Source organism: Charadrius vociferus, unplaced genomic scaffold (genome assembly GCF_000708025.1).
Source record: "Charadrius vociferus isolate BGI_N301 unplaced genomic scaffold, ASM70802v2 scaffold46, whole genome shotgun sequence".
Classification (NCBI taxonomy): Eukaryota; Metazoa; Chordata; class Aves; order Charadriiformes; family Charadriidae; genus Charadrius; species Charadrius vociferus.
The window spans coordinates 660,564-679,631 of record NW_009648710.1 but is presented as its reverse complement, the minus strand read 5'-3'; the positions used below and the strand labels follow the sequence as shown (position 1 = coordinate 679,631).

General features: G+C 37.4%; 2 protein-coding genes across 2 annotated transcripts in view; both read left to right on the top strand.

Annotated features, from left to right (window-relative positions):
* Positions 1-736: 736 nt before the first annotated feature.
* On the top strand, positions 737-16,303 carry CCP110 (centriolar coiled coil protein 110kDa). The gene is made up of 14 exons (XM_009886565.1): positions 737-883; positions 2,238-2,366; positions 3,786-5,424; positions 6,406-6,530; positions 6,682-6,865; positions 7,970-8,109; positions 8,486-8,602; positions 8,863-8,964; positions 9,248-9,364; positions 9,859-9,938; positions 10,529-10,591; positions 11,548-11,607; positions 12,213-12,295; positions 16,251-16,303. Exons 1-14 carry the CDS (start codon positions 737-739, stop codon positions 16,301-16,303), a joined length of 3,039 nt encoding a protein of 1,012 aa, XP_009884867.1.
* A 2,597-nt stretch (positions 16,304-18,900) lies between these two features.
* The window catches only part of LOC104287831 (chromosome unknown open reading frame, human C16orf62), a 56,935-nt gene continuing 56,767 nt past the window's right edge, over positions 18,901-19,068 (top strand). Inside the window, exon 1 of the mRNA XM_009886564.1 lies at positions 18,901-18,930. Coding sequence (XP_009884866.1) covers positions 18,914-18,930 — 17 coding nt within the window. The 5' untranslated portion in view covers positions 18,901-18,913. The remainder of the gene's footprint in view (positions 18,931-19,068) is intronic.

Here is a 19,068-nt window from a genome sequence, read left to right as displayed (position 1 = left end):
CTGAGGGGGGCTCGGTGCGCCCGGAGCGGGCGGGAGGTAGGCGGGAATCGGCCGAAGGGGTGTGCGAGGGGAACAAAAGCGTTGGCAGGCCTTGGCAGGTGGTGCTCGGCTCTCAGTTTTCACTCCTGTAGGCATGGGCAGTGTGACATTTGTAGGCTTTTTTAAGGAAACTAGGCTGTAATTTGTGGGGGGGTTTGGTGGAAATATTGGCGTCTGTTCATAGAAGGATGTATCAAGGAGGAGCTTCACGGGTGTGAGACAAATTCCTCTCAGCCTCTAAATATAAAGGCTGGTCTTACTTTAATACCGGTTTAATTCTTCTTTTAATTTCTTAAATTTGGCTGCAGTCTTATTTATTTTTTTTACAGTTGATAGGACCAGTCTGATAGTTATGAAGGACCCTAAAGGTTTAGTGTTTGATGGAAATTGTTAAGATGATCTGTAGCATGTGTAGTTTTGTAGATCTTGATTATCTCAATGCTTGCTTGGTTGCTTCTTAGAGTACCTGCGATCATATTTTTTTTGCTTATATATGCAGATTCTATTTTTATATGGCAAAAAAAAGAACAGCCTTTGCAGCATTTGTTAATGATAGGAAGAAGAGACACTTAATTGAGCTTTCTGATGTATAATTTGTTTCCCAGAATATACTGATACAGAATTAGTTGTGCTGTTGTTTACCCTTTGTGATCTTGGAAGTATATGTAATGTTGTTATTCTCTGCAGCTTAGTCAACATGAAGATGGAGGACTATGAAATATTCTGTAAGAAGCATCTTTCCAGAATCCAAGAAGAGGCAATAAAAACAGAAACCTCTTTCACTATTCAGCACAAAAATATCTCCCTCATTCAGTTCCATGGAGTTCCTGTGCTATCCCCTCTGGTAAGGCTTTTTTTTTTTTCCTTTTTCTTTTCTTTCCTGGTGTGCTAAGTGTGCTATTGGCACTAGCTTTGATGTCCGTGTGTAATGATTCTACTGAAGGTACAGTTGTATTTAGGGTATCATCTGGCCTGCTTCTTAGTGTATTCTAAGCATTCCTAGCCTTAATTTTATTAAGTAAAGGGATAAAATGCACTTTTTTCACATTGACTACATTTGCTTCCGTTTCTTGAAATCTGTTATCTTTGCAAGGGGAGTAAAAATGTTTGTGGTCTTAAAAAGATGAATGATATTGCTGGGCTTAACTTTATGTAAAATCATGTTGACATTCCAAACATTTAACATGTGAGTTTGTTTAAAAGTGTCAAAAAAAAGTGCAAATAGGAAATACTGAGAGAGTTAAAAAACTTTTAAGTAAATTTATTTTTCACTTGTGTTTGCAGCTTCGTCTAATGTGTTTCATGGGCTCATCAATTATGTTGTCATTCTATGCTTAATGCAAACAGAGCCAAGCATAAGACTGTTGGTAGTTTGTGCAATAATGCAGCTGACTTCCTTGTTTCAGTGATGGAAGGTGTGAATGGAGAGACTGTCTAACAACGATCTCCAAAAATCATGATACAGATATACAGTGGAGACTAAATGATATGCTGTGATATTTTTCATTTACAAGTGGGTTGATATTTTAAGGTTTCATAGCAGAAATGCATAATTTGACTTGAGACTATTTAATTTTGTAGAACTTTGTGAAACCGTTTCTTGTAGATGTAGTTTTGTAGATCTAGTTTTGACTTTTATCCAAATAACATATTCTAAAGTAGTAACTCAGAAGATTCTCAGATTCAGATTATTGAATGGATCCAGAAGACTGCTTGCATACATTTCTGTCATGTTGTAAAATTAATCTCTGGTTCAAGAGAGATAGTGCTTCATAGAGCTTAATAGTTTGAGTACAGTAAGAAGATAGGTCACAGGGTGTTCTACAGGATGCCCAAACCTCCCATCTCCATAGAGGACTGGGAAAGACCTGTCCTGCAGCCTGAGTCCTGTGTTATTTGAAGTTGGTACTGTAGCATGTAATGTTCATGCAGATTTTTTATAAATGATCTTGTAAATTCATGTTCATTTGCATGTGTGCCAAGAAGGAATTTTGTGGTTCTTCCATGGAAAAAAAATACGTGTAATTGGTTAAAAAGAAACTGGCATTTAAAATGTGCACAGAGTCTCAAATTAAGTGATTATTGTTCATCTATTGGTTTATTCTGTTTTTTTTTTTCTTCCTAATTTATTTCTGGAGTTGTGTGTTGGAATTTGCATTTAGTGATATAAACCATGTTTCTTACACTCTGTTTTGCAGCTTAGCCTTGAAAAGAAAAAGGAAATACAGCAATATAAACAGAAAGCGCTGGATCTAGAGACGTGGAGACAGAACTCCCGGAAAAGAGCTTTATTGGATCGTGTCCAGGAGATTCTAGAAAATGTTCAGGTAATGTTAGTCCAAAGCCGCCTTATGGCTTTACAGAAAACCTCTGCTTATAGATGTTTTGAGAAAGTGCTGCGTTTTAGGTATTCACCAATAGAAACATAAAATTAATAGGAGCTAACTCTCCAGAACCAGCATTTTCTAGTATTTCATGCTATGTTATTTGACAATTGACTATTTAGTGATAATGTGTTCATTGTACTGCATGGGACTTGCTTTTCACTGCCTTTTTGGTATACGTGAAAGACAGACCACACCAGATGACTGACTGTTGCTTTTGTAACTGTGTCTAAAAACAAATGAACAAACCCCCTGGTGTTAGAGCTTGCTTTATTTGCGGGCTTGTATTTTAAACTGAAAATAATCTATTTTCAACCCTACGATTACAGAATTAAAATTACCTTCGCAACAACTTGTAATCCTGTTGTGTGCATTATAATTTTACTGCAACTATTTTGTTTTCTTTGCTGCTTCAATGATGAATTTAGTAGAGGTTTAAATTGAAAAGAATATTAAATGCATCTAATCAAGTGGTATTATTTGTCTTTGAAACAGTTGTAATACAATCTTAAAATTAACCTGTTGCTTAAATAAGTACAGTTAAGGCTGAATTTGTTGAGTTACTAAGGTGGCAAACAAACCCTACCAGTTTGCATTGTTTACTGGAGTGTACATGGCAACAGTCATCTGGCTTGGGATTTGAAGAGCAGACCAGGAACATATGTTCAATACAAAAATAAGTTGGTTTTTTTTCCCTCAAAGGCGTCCTCTTGATAATTGAGTTGCAACACATAGGATAGCCTACAGGATAATTTTAGTGTGAAAATATTTTAAACAAATGCTGGCTAGAAGTAGCATTTAATTCTGGCTTAAATAAAGTCGGTTTTCCAGGTACTTGACAAGTGAAAGCTCTTATGTAATTGTCTCTGGATTAGTGAAGAAATGAACAAATTATTTTATAGTTCCACTTTTTTTATTAGGCATTTTTTTTATTTCTTCTTAGTCATCTATAGGTTAGTTTATATTTTATGCTGAAATTTTTCAGTTACATTTCTTATTTGGTATAAACATGTTTTCAGATTTTAAGAGGGAACTTGCAAGATAATTTGAAGCCATAAAATTACTTTAATATATCCAAATTGCCTCACGAAGAAAAGAGCATCTTCACATTCAGATACTTGATATCAGTAAAAACGCTGATTGGAACATTATTCAAATTTATTTCCAATAACCTCTTTCTCATTGCAAAGAGCTCTGTATTGTAAGTAATTTGTAGGAAATCAGTAACAGTTGAACAAAAAAATTTTATTGGTTTTAAGGTGGTAGCATTCTTCTTTTTAAATTCAGGTAAAGCTTGCAGAAATCTGAGAAGAATGCACTGAAAAGATGTGATCATTTTTTTTTTCCAATTTTTATTTGCAGATCAGGAAGGAACCTAGTGTGAGTGATGTGAACGCAGGGGAGGCTGAGAATACTTGCCCTGATTCAGATTCAAAAGCTTCGACTGACTTTACAGCTCTATCAGATGTCAATTTGGCATGTTCTCCTGAAGGGCATGGTCCCACAGAGGTTAAAAAGACACCAGAACTTATGCCAACAGATACTGCAGGGCAGGTGACGTCAGATGTGACAGAAGTAGTTAAAGCAGCAGAAGAAAATGTTTTCTCAAAGCAAACTGACAGTCACTTCTCAAAAGACGTACCTTGTCCAAGGGCTGCATCTCCTGACAATGTGCATAATAAGCTTGCATCACATGTTTTGCAAAAGCAAGAGGGACTAGGAGTGCCACCATCGGATGAGGAAGTCCAAGATCCATATGTCATGAGTCTTCAGAACCTGATGAAGAAATCTAGGGAGTATATAGAGAAAGAGCAAACCAAGCGTAGCTCAAAAAGTAATTCAAAGAGAAGTATGAGTGAAAGTCATTCAGATAAAGAAAATGATGGTGTTAAAACAACTGACTCTGTGAAAGAAAGAGTAAAGCTTACGGGCAGAAGTTGCACCACTCTGACACTTGATAAACCCAATCTTAATAAATCAAATACACTTCTCCAAGGTGCCTCTAATCATACAAATAACACAAGTATGTCAACTTTATCCAGTTTTTCTAAAGTGGACATACCGATGAGAGTTGGAACACCCCCATTGGTGGATTCGGATTCGGATGAAGAATTTAAGAAGACTTCTATGTTTGATCGTGACAGTAGCATTGTTAGGAGCCTCACAGGCTCTTACGCCAAGTTGCCGAGCCCAGAGCCGAGCATGAGCCCTAAAATGCACCGAAGGCGCCCGAGACCTTTATCAATGGGACACATCGTTATAAATAACCCCGTGAATGCTTACGAGTTAAGTCCTAAAGGCAAGGGTAGAGCGATGGATTTAATCATGCAAGATATTGCTGATAAAAATAACGTGTCTGAATCAGTGCCAAAGTTCATGGTGGACTTCACTATGTTTTGCCCTAGCAGAGTTCCTGGTGTCAACAGGAATTCTTCAGGCCCTTGTGATGGGGTTGGTGTTGGCAAACCCAATCGCCATTCCTTTGGGCACTTGGAAAGCAAAGGAACATTGTCAACTACAGTGGAAGGACAGGTGGTGATGGACAGCAGAGGGCCATATAAAGTAGAGACTAGTAGTAATATTGTAGCTCCAAAATTGAATGAGCCGTTTGCCATCAGTCAGTCTACAGCAACACAGAAGCTCCTAGCTGAAACCAAATCGTCTAGTTTGCTAGAAAACACTAAATGTAGTTCTCCAGTAGAACTCAATAAATCCTACGATGTAGAAAACCCATCCCCACTACTAATGCAGAGCAGGAATATGCAAGAACAGATGGACACTCCAAGTGTTTCCGCAGCAAATGAGCAGTTTCTAGAAAATAGTTTTGAAAAGGTAAAACGTAGACTTGATTTGGACAACGACAGCTGCCAAAAAGAAAGCAGTCTCTGTGTTCTAACAGTTGGAGTGGAAGAACAAGAGAAGCAGTGGTTGCAAGAACAGAATTATCCTGTGGGATCGGTTTACATTACCAAGAATACAGGCCCTGATAGTCTGGCAAAAGGTAAAAGATTTCCTGTAGTTGAGGGTTTTTCTTAAACTTGCTTCTCATTTTATAAATCTTTCAGAAAAAAACCCCAATGATCATTAGTCATTGGTGTTTCTATGTATGTATATATATCAAGAGGTTAAAATTTTATTGAGTGTTAATTATCTTTTTTTCAGTAACCTCATTATTTCTCTAATTTTCAGTTAAGGACAAATTCTGAAATTCTGCTTGCTACTTGAGCTGTTTTTAACTACTACAGAATGGCGTAACTGCCGTCTTAAGAGTTGCTTGTAGTCAAAAGTCTTGTAACAGTTATTTGTAACAAATACTTGATTAAAAATTTAGGAGGAAACATCAGCGGAAACATTATATCTCAGTTTTGTGAATTCTGTATTCTCAAGGGTATAATTTGACAGCACAAATACTAATTTCCCATTTGAATGTAGAAATTGGAATTTAGTTTTACTAAGAAAATTATGCCTTATTCCATGAGGTCTAAGTAAGACTACTAAAAGAAAAGATAGCCTGTGTAAGTGAAAATACCTTTTAATGGGTTGCAAATCACTACATAGGTATTTTCTTCAAATTCAAGATTGTATTACCGCTGTATGGGTCTCTACCAAATCAAGCTCAAGTGGCATAAATAATTTTAAATCCCTCGAGCAAGTGTGGGTATACTATTCTTAGAGCTAGATTTTTTGTGTCCTTATTTTAATATAGGCTCGGTTGGTGTTACGGCTGTTCGTTGATGTGCTTATCCCACAAATATGAACATGCAAATATTTTGAAGGACCGTAGTAACTGACAAGGTTCTTTGCAATATGTAATAGTTGATGTCAAGGTTCTTTGCAGTACATAATGGAAACCTGATATCAAAGATATGTTGTATTTTTTTTACTGATAATGCAAATTACTCCTGTTAAAAGCATGTATGTCTGTGGCAAAGATGTCATAGAAATTATTTAATATTTGATTCTTTGTAATGTATCTTCTCAGAAGATATTTTAAAAACTAAAATGTTGGCCTTTGAAGAAATGAGGAAGAGACTTGAAGAACAGCATGCACAACAACTGTCAATTCTGATAGCTGAACAAGAGAGAGAACAGGAGAAACTGCAGAAGGTAAGGTAAAAAGAGGAAAAATTCTAAGCAAATGCCATGTGCTTTGTGTGTTGTATTGCAGTTTGTCAGGAAGCAATTGGTTTTAAAGTGTTTATTCTATTGCTTTGCAGAGTTAGAAGTATAATCTTATAGTTGAATTTTTCTTTTGTAGGAACTGGAAGAGCAGGAGAGAAAGTTGAAAGGAAAGAAGGTTGCTACAACGGAAATAGAAATTTCCAAAGTGAATATTAACAGTAGGATGGAGTTGGAGTGGAGGAAAAAAAGCGAAAGTGGCTTGCTGGAAAGTGTGCAGTCTCAACTGGAGACAGTCCATAATGCAAACTCTACCAGCATTGGTAAAACGAAGACGGTAGAACATAGATTAAATGTTGTGATATATTTTACTTTACAGTGCTTGACTGGACCAGCTGTCCTGGGGCACTTTTGGTCAGGATATGTGGACAGCTGCTGCCTTCAGCTGTTGACAGCACATGTAAAATAAATTCTGTGTTGCATCTTTGTCTAGCTGGTATTTCGCACAGTTTCAGCTATCCCTGTTACTGCGCCCTGTATTGCATTTGTGTATAATTGTTATAGAGCATATTTGAGGAAAACAAGCTAAGGGTAAACTCATTTGATCAAGGATGAGTTGGTGGATTTGCATTGTTTCATAGAAGGTTCATCTTCATGCCAGGTAGCTGCACAGCAGTGGGCCAGGTGTTCTCATTTGTGTTGGAGGATTAGAAGAGCTCTGCCCTTGACTGTGAGGAAGTACAGCTATAGCTGCTGGAACGAATCTCACCTGTTCCAGAACATTATGAAATGTTTTGGTTTGTCTTTTGTTTAGCAAATTTTGCAAGGAAATGAATCGGAAATATTCAGATTGCTTCTTGCTTATAATTGACCTTGTAAACAAAGCTGCTACCTTTGAGCTGAGTTGTGTTTCTTGAGTGTATTAACATGCACTCATCAAGCACAGATGGAAACTGGGTATTCTAACAGGCAAACAGCAAAGGAACTTTAATTTGACAGTAAAATTGCTGAACTATATGATTATTCCTTATTCATCTTTAGGATCCATGATAGCAACGTTAAACAGTTTAAAACCATTTTCTTTGAGATGCTTTGTGAATAAGATTTTCTGTAGCAATTTTAACATTAGGTAGGTGATCTTTCATGCTGTACCACACTGATGTTTTTACTCCCAATATACAAGTAGTATACTTTGCAAATTGAATAAAAATAGCACTGGGAGCTTCTTTGTTCTTAAACCCCAAAAGGCTTCATTACTGCAACCAGAGTTAAAGTTTATGTATGTGCTTGATTGTTATCTGCCTTTTTTTTTTTTATGGAGTGTTGCATTTGTGTATATATCTATGTATATATGTACATACACACACATAGTCATTACTTTATGGACAAGGTCTGTGTGTTGAACTGTGTGTTTTGCTCTGATGCAGGTTTTGCTCATACTACGACACCTAACACCTTTGCTTCAACAAGTGAAACTTCATTCTTCCTCTGGGGACCGTCAGGTAGTGGAGTTATAAAAACCTCAGTATCTAGGCCAAGTAACAGGATCAAAACTAGGTGGACGCCGGTAAGGAAAAAAAAAAAAAAAAAAAAAAGGTTTATGTACAGGTTAAAAAGCTCTCTAGTTTTTGTAAGACACTGGTAGTTTTATAATAGCTGTGCAGTAATAAATCTCGCAGGAAAGTTTAGTATCCCTTCCTATATCGACTTCGATTACACAAGAGAACTGTATAGGATATTTTTCTTGTTCATATATGCAAAATAATGAGATATTGCTTCTGCTAAGTTAATATTATGGTGGGTACTTCTGGCCTAGCCAAAACTTTATCAACAGCTTGTTTCTTACTTGAAAACAGTGTCACATGATTGATGTTATTTGAGAAATAATTCATAATTCTTGGTTTTTTTATTGAATGTTTAGAAGATGCTTCTTTTCTTTCAAGGTTTTCAGTCCAGAGATACAAGTGAAGTTCGATAAGATCACTGCTGTGGCAAAGGGATTTCTCACTCGTAGACTTCTGCAGACAGAAAAACTGAAACACCTTAAGCAAACTGTGAAAGTAAGATCAGCATTTTTACTATGCAGCTTCTCCTCCTGTTTGTTTTTGCTTGTATCTTCAAATGACAGGTAAAATCATGCATTTTCTGCTTTCAGAAGAATTTGGGAACGTCTGTCACATGAATTTGAGTATTGCATTGCTTAGTGTCATAAGGTCCAAGTCAAACAAAGACCGTATGTCCTACGCATACAGTTTGTAATGATTCCTTTGTTGTGAAGGATTATGCCTGGTGCTTAATCTTATTTTCCTGTCTTCCCCAGGATACTATGGAGTTCATAAAAAATTTTCAGTCTGAAGCACCATTAAAAAGAGGAAGTGTTTCAGCACAAGATGCATCCCTACATGAAAGAGTAATGGCTCAGGTGACACAATTTAAACCTCTTTTTTTTTTTTTTCTTCTTTCCTAGCTATTCTGCTTTTGTAATATAAATACTTCAGACCTTCACAGTAATTTTGTTTAAAGTAAAAGGTTTAAACTATGACTGTGAAGAGAAGATTCCATTTTTGTGCTGACACATTGAGATTTCAAAGTTATCTTTTCAAGTATTTTGTTTAGATCGAAAGCGAGAAGGGCTTGATGATCAAAACCCCGGTGAATGTTAACTTGACTGAATATGTTGTTAAAATTTTTATTATTCTTTGCAGCTGCGAGCTGCCCTGTACGACATCCATGACATCTTTTTTACGATAGAGGCATCAGAAAGAATGAATATTCTGCGTCATGATCGTGAAGTTCGTAAAGAGAAGATGCTCAGACAAATGGTGTGTTATAGTCAAGAGAATGTAAACTGTTTAAAGACTTTAAGTACTGAATTGTTTTGCTTTTAAGAGATTCTTCGTCACTCAGTAAAAAGTTTTTTAAATCTTAATTGCTGTTTAATTATGCTTCTGTAGGTAACTTTTCTTCAAATTAAAAAAAGAGGTCTCTGCAGTAGGAGATTAGTATCTTGAAACTTTTAGTGTGTAGATGTACAAAAATAAAATGAAAAACATGGTGAAAGTAATAACAAGGTACTTATACTTTAAGGCACACAAATTTTTAATCTGATAATATAAGGAAGTTCCTTTAATTTTAAAAAAGAAAAAAACCCTTGAATTTAGCCTGAATGTGAACTTGGTACTGAAAACACTGTTGGTTTTGTTTGCTGCGGGTTTTTTTGCTTGGTTGTGTTTTTTTAAGTAGGGGCAGGTCTGATGAGATTAATCTTAATAAGAGCAATAACCAGTGTTATTGTCGGTTCTTTTGCTTTTTTTAGGATAAAGTAAAGAGCCCAAGAGATAGAGTGACACTTTCAACAGCTACACAGAAATCTCTGGACAGGAAAAAGTACATGAAGTATGTGCAGTTCTCCCTTTGCGGGGAGAGTGGGGAGGGATGAGGTGCAAGAGGATGGGTAGGAGTGAAATAGTGAAAACAAGTTTTTGGAGTAACAGCTTCTTTGCAAACTAATACATCCCGTAGGAATAATGAATTTTAAAAAGTCTTCAGGTCTGTGGTGATCTACTGATAGTAGTTCACTCTTACTTTTAAGAGACTTCTTGTTTGCATGGGAGAAAGATGTGTGTTTTAAGCTGTCCATTTATGCTGTATTTCAGGGGTGAGCAAAATGATCCTTGTGCACTTAGTTTATGGTTGATTTTATAAATTGTAAAAAGTGCTCCAAGTGCGTGGCAGTAGACATACTTGGTAGAGTATCTCTGGCAGAGTTTTTTGGGTGGATGGTAGCAAGCATTATCCTGCAAGACAGTGGATTGAACAGTTGTGTTACACTTGCTCATGAGTAAAAGGTGACAGTTTGTAGTACTGCTCTAGCAGTGTTACATGTAGATGTAGATCCTGTTGTAGGATTTCTCTTACTGTTTCTGTTTAAGACCTAAATGATGATTTTATAATTTAAATATGTTTCAATACTTTTGTTTCACTAGGGCTTCAGAAATGGGAATGCCAAGTAAAAAAATAATCATAAAACAAAAAAATCCTGAAAGCCGGTGAGTGACGATTACTTGTATTAGGATGCTGTTAAAGAACTGTCTTATAATGATAGATTATTTGATCTGCATTGCTGGTTTGCCATCAGTCAGCTCCATTTACAATTGCAATGCTGCATTACTGTCAGGACAGTAATGAAATCTGATTTAGCATGGTCTGAAAAAGGGGATTATTAGCTCATTAGAAGTTAGAAAAGATATATTTTCTTCAGAGTCAGTTCTGAAATTTTATCTTCAGAAATTATTTATGGCTTTAAATCTCTGTGCTTAGGTTCAAGTTTTTTCTTTGAGATACTCTATTAGTATCTCTTAAGCTTCACTTTGACACTACTACTTTTCTTAATACCCTTTACTTTGCAACGTAATCATTGATGTGCTTATCTTTAGAAAGCTATCAGGAAAGAAGTAGCTTTCTGTTGTGAGGAAAAGTTCTTGCTTCGAGATAGTGTAATTGTTTGCTTAGATCACTGAAGTTATGGTCTTCAATACTTGCTGTTCAGGAAGACGGCAGTCCTTCTCTTATGAGGCCTGTCTGCACCTTTTTCTGGTATAAAAAGTCAGATACCTGGCATCCTCTAAAAATGGTTTTAATCCCATGCTTACCCAAAAGCTTTGAAGACGTGCTGTCTACTAATACAGTTCAATCTTCAATGACTACTTTAAGCAATTCAGTCCTTTTTTCCTGTATGTCCTTACCAATAACTAGGAACTCAAGGCAATGTTGAAAGAGTTTTATCTGCGTGCTTTGATTTAAGTAGCAGAAGTAGTAATGCTATTCTGGAATTTTAATTCCTGACACTTTTGCATACATGTCATCTGCACTACAGAACCTGTTAGCGTTTCTGAAATTTGTTATGGGAAACATGATGCAGAATTCAGTATTTCTTGTAAGTTTTTTGTTTGGTGTTTTTTGTTTTAAAGGAAAAAAGCCCTAATAAAAGTTTGTGTTTTAACAGCATACTTCAACCAAATCAAGGACAGAATGCCCCACTTCATAGACTGCTTTGCAGACAAGGGTAAGTGCACAGCGTGTTTATAGTCTAAAGATGAAAGTAAATGCAAAGTGCAAGAGCACAGTAATGTCTGAATAATATTTACACATACTGGTGCAACTGTTGTTCAAAGTAAAAATAGTTACTTCTTACAGTATTTTGAAAGAGTGATGAAACTTTGTTTTACCTTATACTGCAGGAAAATATTTAGTGTTCTCATCCTCTTGTGTATTGTCTCCATTTACACTGTGTTCCAACATTTCTATTTGTAACATTCATTCCATGAAGCTTTGCTTCCACTTAATGAAATACGTGTATTTTTAAATGTAGACTGTGATGCCACAGTATCTGAACGGAATCAGTTTCTTGATTTAAAAATCTGTTAAACAGACTCTGTTTTAAAACAGAGTTTTAAAAATCTGTTAATGGGAGATATTCTCCTATTTAATGTATCTACTTAAACCACAATAACGTCAATAGGAATTGTACACATAATCAGGAGGAGGCTTTGTGGGACACTGTAAAAAATGTTTTCATGTCAAACACAGTTTGATAGTGTCTTGATATTTTTGGATACAGCCTTTCAACTTTGATGCAAGTGACTTATTAACTCTTTTATATTTAATTAGAACCCCTAAGACCTCAATGAAGGGGGTTGAGCAAAATAGAAAGAAGGCCTCAGAGAGCAGAGTGTCTAACAAGGCTGTTTCAGGTGTGTAGAAAATTGGTGCTTGGATCTTATAGTAAATAAGTTACTAGTATCTAGAAAAAGTAAATGGGGAATATATTGTTTTCCTTTTCTTGTGCACCTGCTTTGCTATGTCTTAAATCTAACCTATCTCTTTAAACAAACATGTGCTGGTAATTTAACCATCCACTTCCAAATTCTGTAAACATAGTGTATAGAATGTACTGCACAGCTCATTTGCTTTCACTCACCAAATGCCCAGTCATAAAAGGGTTTGCCAGGTATATTCACTGTAACTGTTTGAGAAGCTAATGGTAGTCAAAACAGACTTGGATTAGAATTTTTATGTCATTTGATTCTTAGTTCTGTACACACGTGTAACTTGTCTTCAATACGAAGCCTATTGAAAAGACAGGAAGGACAGTTCCAGACTTCTTGTTCAGTCATCATATACTCCTGAAGTCATATCTATTGCTGTAGCATCTTACGGAATGTTTGTCTTAATGGCCCAATTTTAAAATTGGAGTATTCCTGTACTTGAATACAGAGATTACTAACTGGTTACCTTTTATTAAAAAGGTTTGATAATAGTGCCAAACCTCCCAGGTTTCAGCCTGTTCAGGCATGGAGTAAAACCCTATGAAACATCTTACACAATTTCCATTTTTTAAATCAGATTTTAAATTTCTTTAGGGATAAACATTAATTTATCAAAAAATAAAAGTTATTTATAGATTTTAAAACTGTTTAAGATCTTAATTACACATTGTTCTCAAAAGAGAGCTCCATAAGTCAAGTATAAAAATTGAGAATTTTGGGGCTCAATAAAAAGCAAATTATAATGTATTAGGATTTCAACTGTTTTCCATAGTGATCTGAGTTATCCTTGCCATTAGGGCAAGTTTTCATCTGCAAGGTTGCAAAAATGTGTCTGGTATTAACTAGTAAATGAGAGTGCTGAAGAACAGGGACAACACAACAATCAAGACCTCTACCAGTTCCAGTATGACAGAGGTTGTAGAAAAGTAGTAGTGTAAGGGTGGTGCCAGTGGCTTTAGCAATGATTTGAGATTTGGATGCCATCCCAAGCTCATATAATTTATGCTCAGCTCGTAATGATCTACAGTGTTTTTTACCTTTGTGTCTGGCATCAGACATCCAATTAAAGCACTCGCTCTTGCTCTTCTGTGTTGGCAGCGTGTGCTGCTCTGCTAAGTAAGTCCCCAAGTTTATCTTAGTCATGATTAATCTAAGTCATGACAGTTGATGCTTGACAATGAAAAGAATCATTTGGGATATATCTCTAAATTTGTTTTTGCCTTTTCTTATTTTTACTGGAAAGCTATTTAATGCCTTTGATAGTGGCCTTCTCGGAACAGAAGCAGATGTGTCTAACCAATTGTATGCTGCCTAGTTCCGGTTGCACAGAACCTCATTTAGTGTTTGGACATCACATGTGTTCCCATGGCGTAATACCGGTACTTCCCTATGATCCTTTGTAAATAGGTTAGACTGCTTGCACTAAATGAATAGAAGTGCATTCTGAAATTATTAGGCAGGGAACACTTGGTATGGAAAAAATAATCTGCCAATTTTTTTTTATTGAGAAGGCAGAACAAGTTCTGCCTGGGAAAGACCATAGACAGAGAAACTATAATCTCCAGTCAATTTGAAAAGAAAATGTAAAAAGCCAAACAAATGCATGTGCTTCTCTTATTTTAGTAGAAGCTGTGCACGTCAGAAAATAAAGACTTGTAGCAGTGGTTTGGTCAGTTTTATTTATAGCTGAAACCATGTCTGTCTGCTATACTTCTAATCCATAATATTTCTATTTAATTTCTTGTCTATGTTTATCCCTGACTCCCAGTTAAATTGTGCTTATTGGAGCGGCAAAAGGGAAGAAGGCTTAGAATACAACTGCTATATATAAATGTCACTTACACATTCGAATTAGATGTGAGACATACCCTCAGAAGAAAACATACTCATCCAACTACTTTTTTTTTTCTTTTAATTCTTCTGATTGTTGTTTTAAATTCTGTCTGCAAAGTGCTTTGTAGCTTTAATACCACTCTGATTGATTGTTGTCTTTTTCTGGCGAGAGGGTGTTTATTTTAGGAATCAACTGGTGATCCTAAATTTAGTTTTTGTTGGTTTGTACTCCTTCAATGCAGAGTTCTGTGCTCAAGGGAATAGTACAAACTAATAAATCTATAAAGAGTCTTTTTTTGTTGATTCTTTTTTGTTATTTTAAATAGGACAGAGATGCTCAGTCAATAGCCTGTAAGCTGTGCCAGGCAGGGCATTTAATGTGGTCTGGTGGTGTTAGAAAGAAGGTGGTTGAGATCAGGCTACTGCTGCAACTAGACCTGTTAATTTCCTGGTTTCTGCCCAGGCTGAGTAAGTGTTGTGGAAAAGAAATATGGGGCATGAGGCACATGGAGTATGTGGGTGGCAGCAGCATGTGGCCAAGCGTGGTCTTTCCCACATGTCTGTCCCGGCTGAGCAGGGAGCAGATTGCCCGTGTGAGATGGTGTGTGCTGTGGAGTGTGTCGGCATTCAGGCCGGCCCTGGCCCTTGAGGAAGGCGTCAGACTTGCTACACATGAGTAGCAGGGCAGTCGTATGTCAGAGGAGCGAGGCCTCATGTAATTGTTCCCCTTGCCACTGGAAAAGGACTGTAACTCTTTTTAATAAAATTTGGCTTCTTCAGTTCCTTAGTCTAGATTGCTGGGGCATTTTACACCTCCCTATACTGTCCTATTCTGTATGTGAGGTTTTTATATAACTTGGAGTGCACTGGAGGAGAGTTAAGAGGTAGTGTTAAGTCACGAATGAACCATTGTGCCTGTCAGCCTGGTTGTTTGTCCTATGAGATCGCAGGTGAGCTGAAGAGCACAGCACTGGAGAGTGTTGGGCCAGCGAGAATGCCTTTTTGTATAGTGGGAAGCAGTGTGCAGATGTGAGGGACCCTGCTGTGGTAAGGCCTCTGGGGGCATTTCCAAAGCTGCTTTGCACTGTGCTGAAGGTAGCCCTTGGACACCTGTAAGGAACCACTGCAACTCTACAAAGAGTAAACAAAGACCCTAAAAAGGACTGGCACTTACTTTGTCACGCTCATTTAATTGCCTGGTAATTATTTCTCTTCTGTGGCTGTCTTCCATTTCCACTGCTCTGCACCATGTGCTGTGGTTTTCACTGCTGTGTGTCAATGTTTGCTCACATTGCTGGACACTCTTGGTAACTGCCTGAACCTAATGAATGCTGAGTTGTGCTACTCTTTAGCAGCCTGCAGTGCCTAAACCCTTATTACTGGAAGGTACTTGTGCTATGCATAGTACAATATGGCTTTCTAAATATATATATATATATATTTGTATATATTTGGTCTGTGTGGATAGATTTATTTATTTATTTTTATTTTTGTACTTTAGCAGCTTTCCATTTATAAGGGCTCTGGCCGATGGCCTTATTCATGCTGCATTTTTAATTCTGGATGTGTATATCAACATATGGAATCCTAAAACTGTCTCTTGGTTTATTAATGTGGCAGCTGGGGAAAAGGAAAGAGTTATCTTAAATATTTCACTTTTTTTTAATTGATAGTCCGTTCAAAAGTAGTACATGGCATAGTTAAACTTATCAGTCATTTAATCTCTGTCTTGGTGATGTGACACTTATCTTTTAAAAACTTGTGAATTGCAGTTGTAGATGTTTTAGAGTAGCAGAAAAGATGGAATAGTTACTGAGGAAGGAAATACTATAAAATGTCGTTAGTTTCAAAGCTATAGGTAGTTTTTCTGAGGCCTTTTGCATGTAACATTATGAAAACTGTCATTTTAAAAGTAGCCACTGAATATATAATACTGCTTAAAAAAAAAAAAATTGTCCTAAAATTTTTTAGCTATTTTTGTTGGATAATCCTGTTACAAAAACAGTGCTACTATTGTGAAATGGTCATGTTTCTACTTCATTTTTAGGAGCATATGCAGGAAGAACCCTAAGAAAGAAGCCAAATGTTGTGACAATTTAAGAAGACAGCACTCACTGGGATAAAACAGCTGTTTTTTTAATGATGACAGTCTCAGCACTGATTCAAATATTGCATCTTCTATACTTATATTTAGAAATGATACACACGCTTTGTCATTTCCAGACAATGACACATTAATACAATCATATTGAAGTAATAAAGGGCTGTGAAGCTCTAATACTTGTGGAAAAATTGCATGTTAAAACTCACATGTTCATACTACTGTGTACACGTAAGATTCATAATGTTGTTTATTTAAAGACCACCAGAGGGCAACATTAAGCTAATCTGTGACTTTTTCACTCTCTAATTCTTGTGTCTGACATATGCTTTCTGCATTACTTAAAATTGCAATTTCTGTGTAAGATTGCCACCATAAATAAGTTGTGTGTATATATTCTTAGTTTCATACCATAATGTTAAAGCAGTTAAATAAGAAACCCTACTTAATTCAAACAAAACTGAGTGCTTACACCAGAATTTGTCAGCAGCCTTTTTGAATGTATTTTCTGTAAGAATGAGATTACCTCAATTTAAATACTAATGGACTAAGTGTTTTGCATTTCTGCTGAGTTGGACAGACACGGATCCACATTAACTGCTGGGCAGACAGACGTACTTTCGATGACTATACCGAAATTGCATGTTTGTACGTGTGGTAGAGCAAACCACTATGCTGAAAGAGGCCTAGGATTTTTTTTTTTCTTGCTGTCTACTGCATTTTCTTATGGGAACAACTTTTGGCCGAGATGAAGAGAAGTGTATGTTCTACAAAGATTTCAGAAGGCAAGATTTTAATTGTTTTACCGTTTCAGATTTACAAATAATTGTCCATAATTATAATTCAGCTAACTTATGTTTTGTTGATGATAGTTGCAGTGCTTCTGAGCAGTTTCTTTTCTACCATGATCTAACAGGCCCTTGTATTGAAATCATGATTTTGGGGCAGGGAGGGGAATCCCTATCAAATCCCTACCAAATCCAAAAAAACACTCTGTCATATTTATGAATATCTAAAATTAAAAGTTCATGCTTATATTTTACCTTGGTCTTGCTACTGCTGGATATTATCCTTTACCTTGAGGGGAGCAGAATTCTGTAACTTCTTTTAAAGAACTTGAGACGTGATGTTAACGTTCAAAGTCCAACAGAGACGAGGTTGGCTGTGGGAGCCTGTGCAGGGCTTGCTCTTCTGCTCTGGACCAGCAGTAGTAGAGAACTGATGACCAGAATGTGAAATGGGTTGTATTTCGTTATTTTCCCAGTACCAGTACAATGTAACACCCTAACTTCAGAAGCTTTGTAACGTGTTGACATGGATATTGGAGAAAAAAGACTGACTGAAAATTTCGTAGTGTTAAATAGTCAGCATCAAAGAGGAATGTAAATGGTGTGATGAGGAGAGTATCTTTGTGGGCAGTGGCATTGCTCGTGGCACTACTTGTGGCCTTTATCGACCACCAAGTCTGTCCTGTGCAGCTAGTGATGTTATTAAAAACAAATGTTTTATACCATGCAGTAAGTTATCCGAATTGCGTGCCTGGAAAATAGCAAAAATGCTGCTCAGACAGGTCTAAGACTGAGTGTGCTCAGTGGCTCTTTACTGTGGCATTTTTTGGAAAGCTTGTGGGGCGGCTCCCCTGAGGGTGTAAATGTGGGAGTTGACAGCAGTGGAGGACCTGCCTCTGTCGCACAAATGCGGTGGTTCTTTAAAATTTAGATGTAACACAGAAAATGACGAAGGCGAGCTTCCAGCTCGCTTCCAGCTCGCACCAGGGCTGTGTGGGCTCCCAGCTTTCCTCAGCAGCGGAAAACCTCTCCAGAGGCGAAAATGTAGAATAACGGGAGTAACCTGTGTCACGGGCGACAGAATGTGCTATTGATAGAACAGTGCTAAAGATTGATGTTTTTAAAGGATGTTTTATGTGCTGTGATTGTTGTTAGCATAGGCAATATATTGATGTAAACATAGGTTTAGCTTAAGTGCTAGTAAAAAGGAATGCTTACCTTCTGTTCAGGTTTCACATCTAAACCTCTTGCTTTAAGCATGCTTCCAATACATGTAATAAACCATTGTAGCACGAGAGTTTTTTTAACTTTCATGAGGCCTTTCTCTTGACAAGTGCCAGAATTTGTTTTTGTATTTGATGTTTTGTATTTATACATATTTAATTTAATCTTTTTATTTTGTGTGGAATTGTAATATCATTATAAAAGTGTATTTATTTTTGTACTTTGTTTCATTTTCACCAGTCTTGCTTTTTACTTAAGACACACTGCACAATAAACCTTAAATCTTTAAAGAGAACCGCGTTTCTTTTCTTTTTCAGGCTTGACAAATCACTTGATGTAAAACTGAGGAGAAGGCAAACCCTGTGGTGCAAGGCCATTTCCTCACAGCTCGCTGCGATTCGTAATAAGGGTCTTTTGCCCTCATCCCCGCACCGCTCTGGCTGTGTGTTTTACCACAGACCCGCACAGAAGCCCTCTACACCGGCCCCTCCCGGCCGCCGCCCGCTCTGAGGCGAGGCGCTTCCCGCCGCGGGGCGGGGCGGGAAATGGCGGCGGAAGGCGCTGCCCGCCCGCGGCGTCATGTGACGGGCCGGCAAGATGGCTGCCTTCCCTTGGTGAGGCTGCGGGAGGAGCGGGCGGGGTGGCCGGGCGCTGCCTGCCCCCGTCGCGGCAGGGGGCCGCGCTGGTGGGGGGGTGAGGCCGGGTAACGGGCTGCGAAGGGGGCTGCAGGTTCCCGCGGCTGCGTGAGGGCA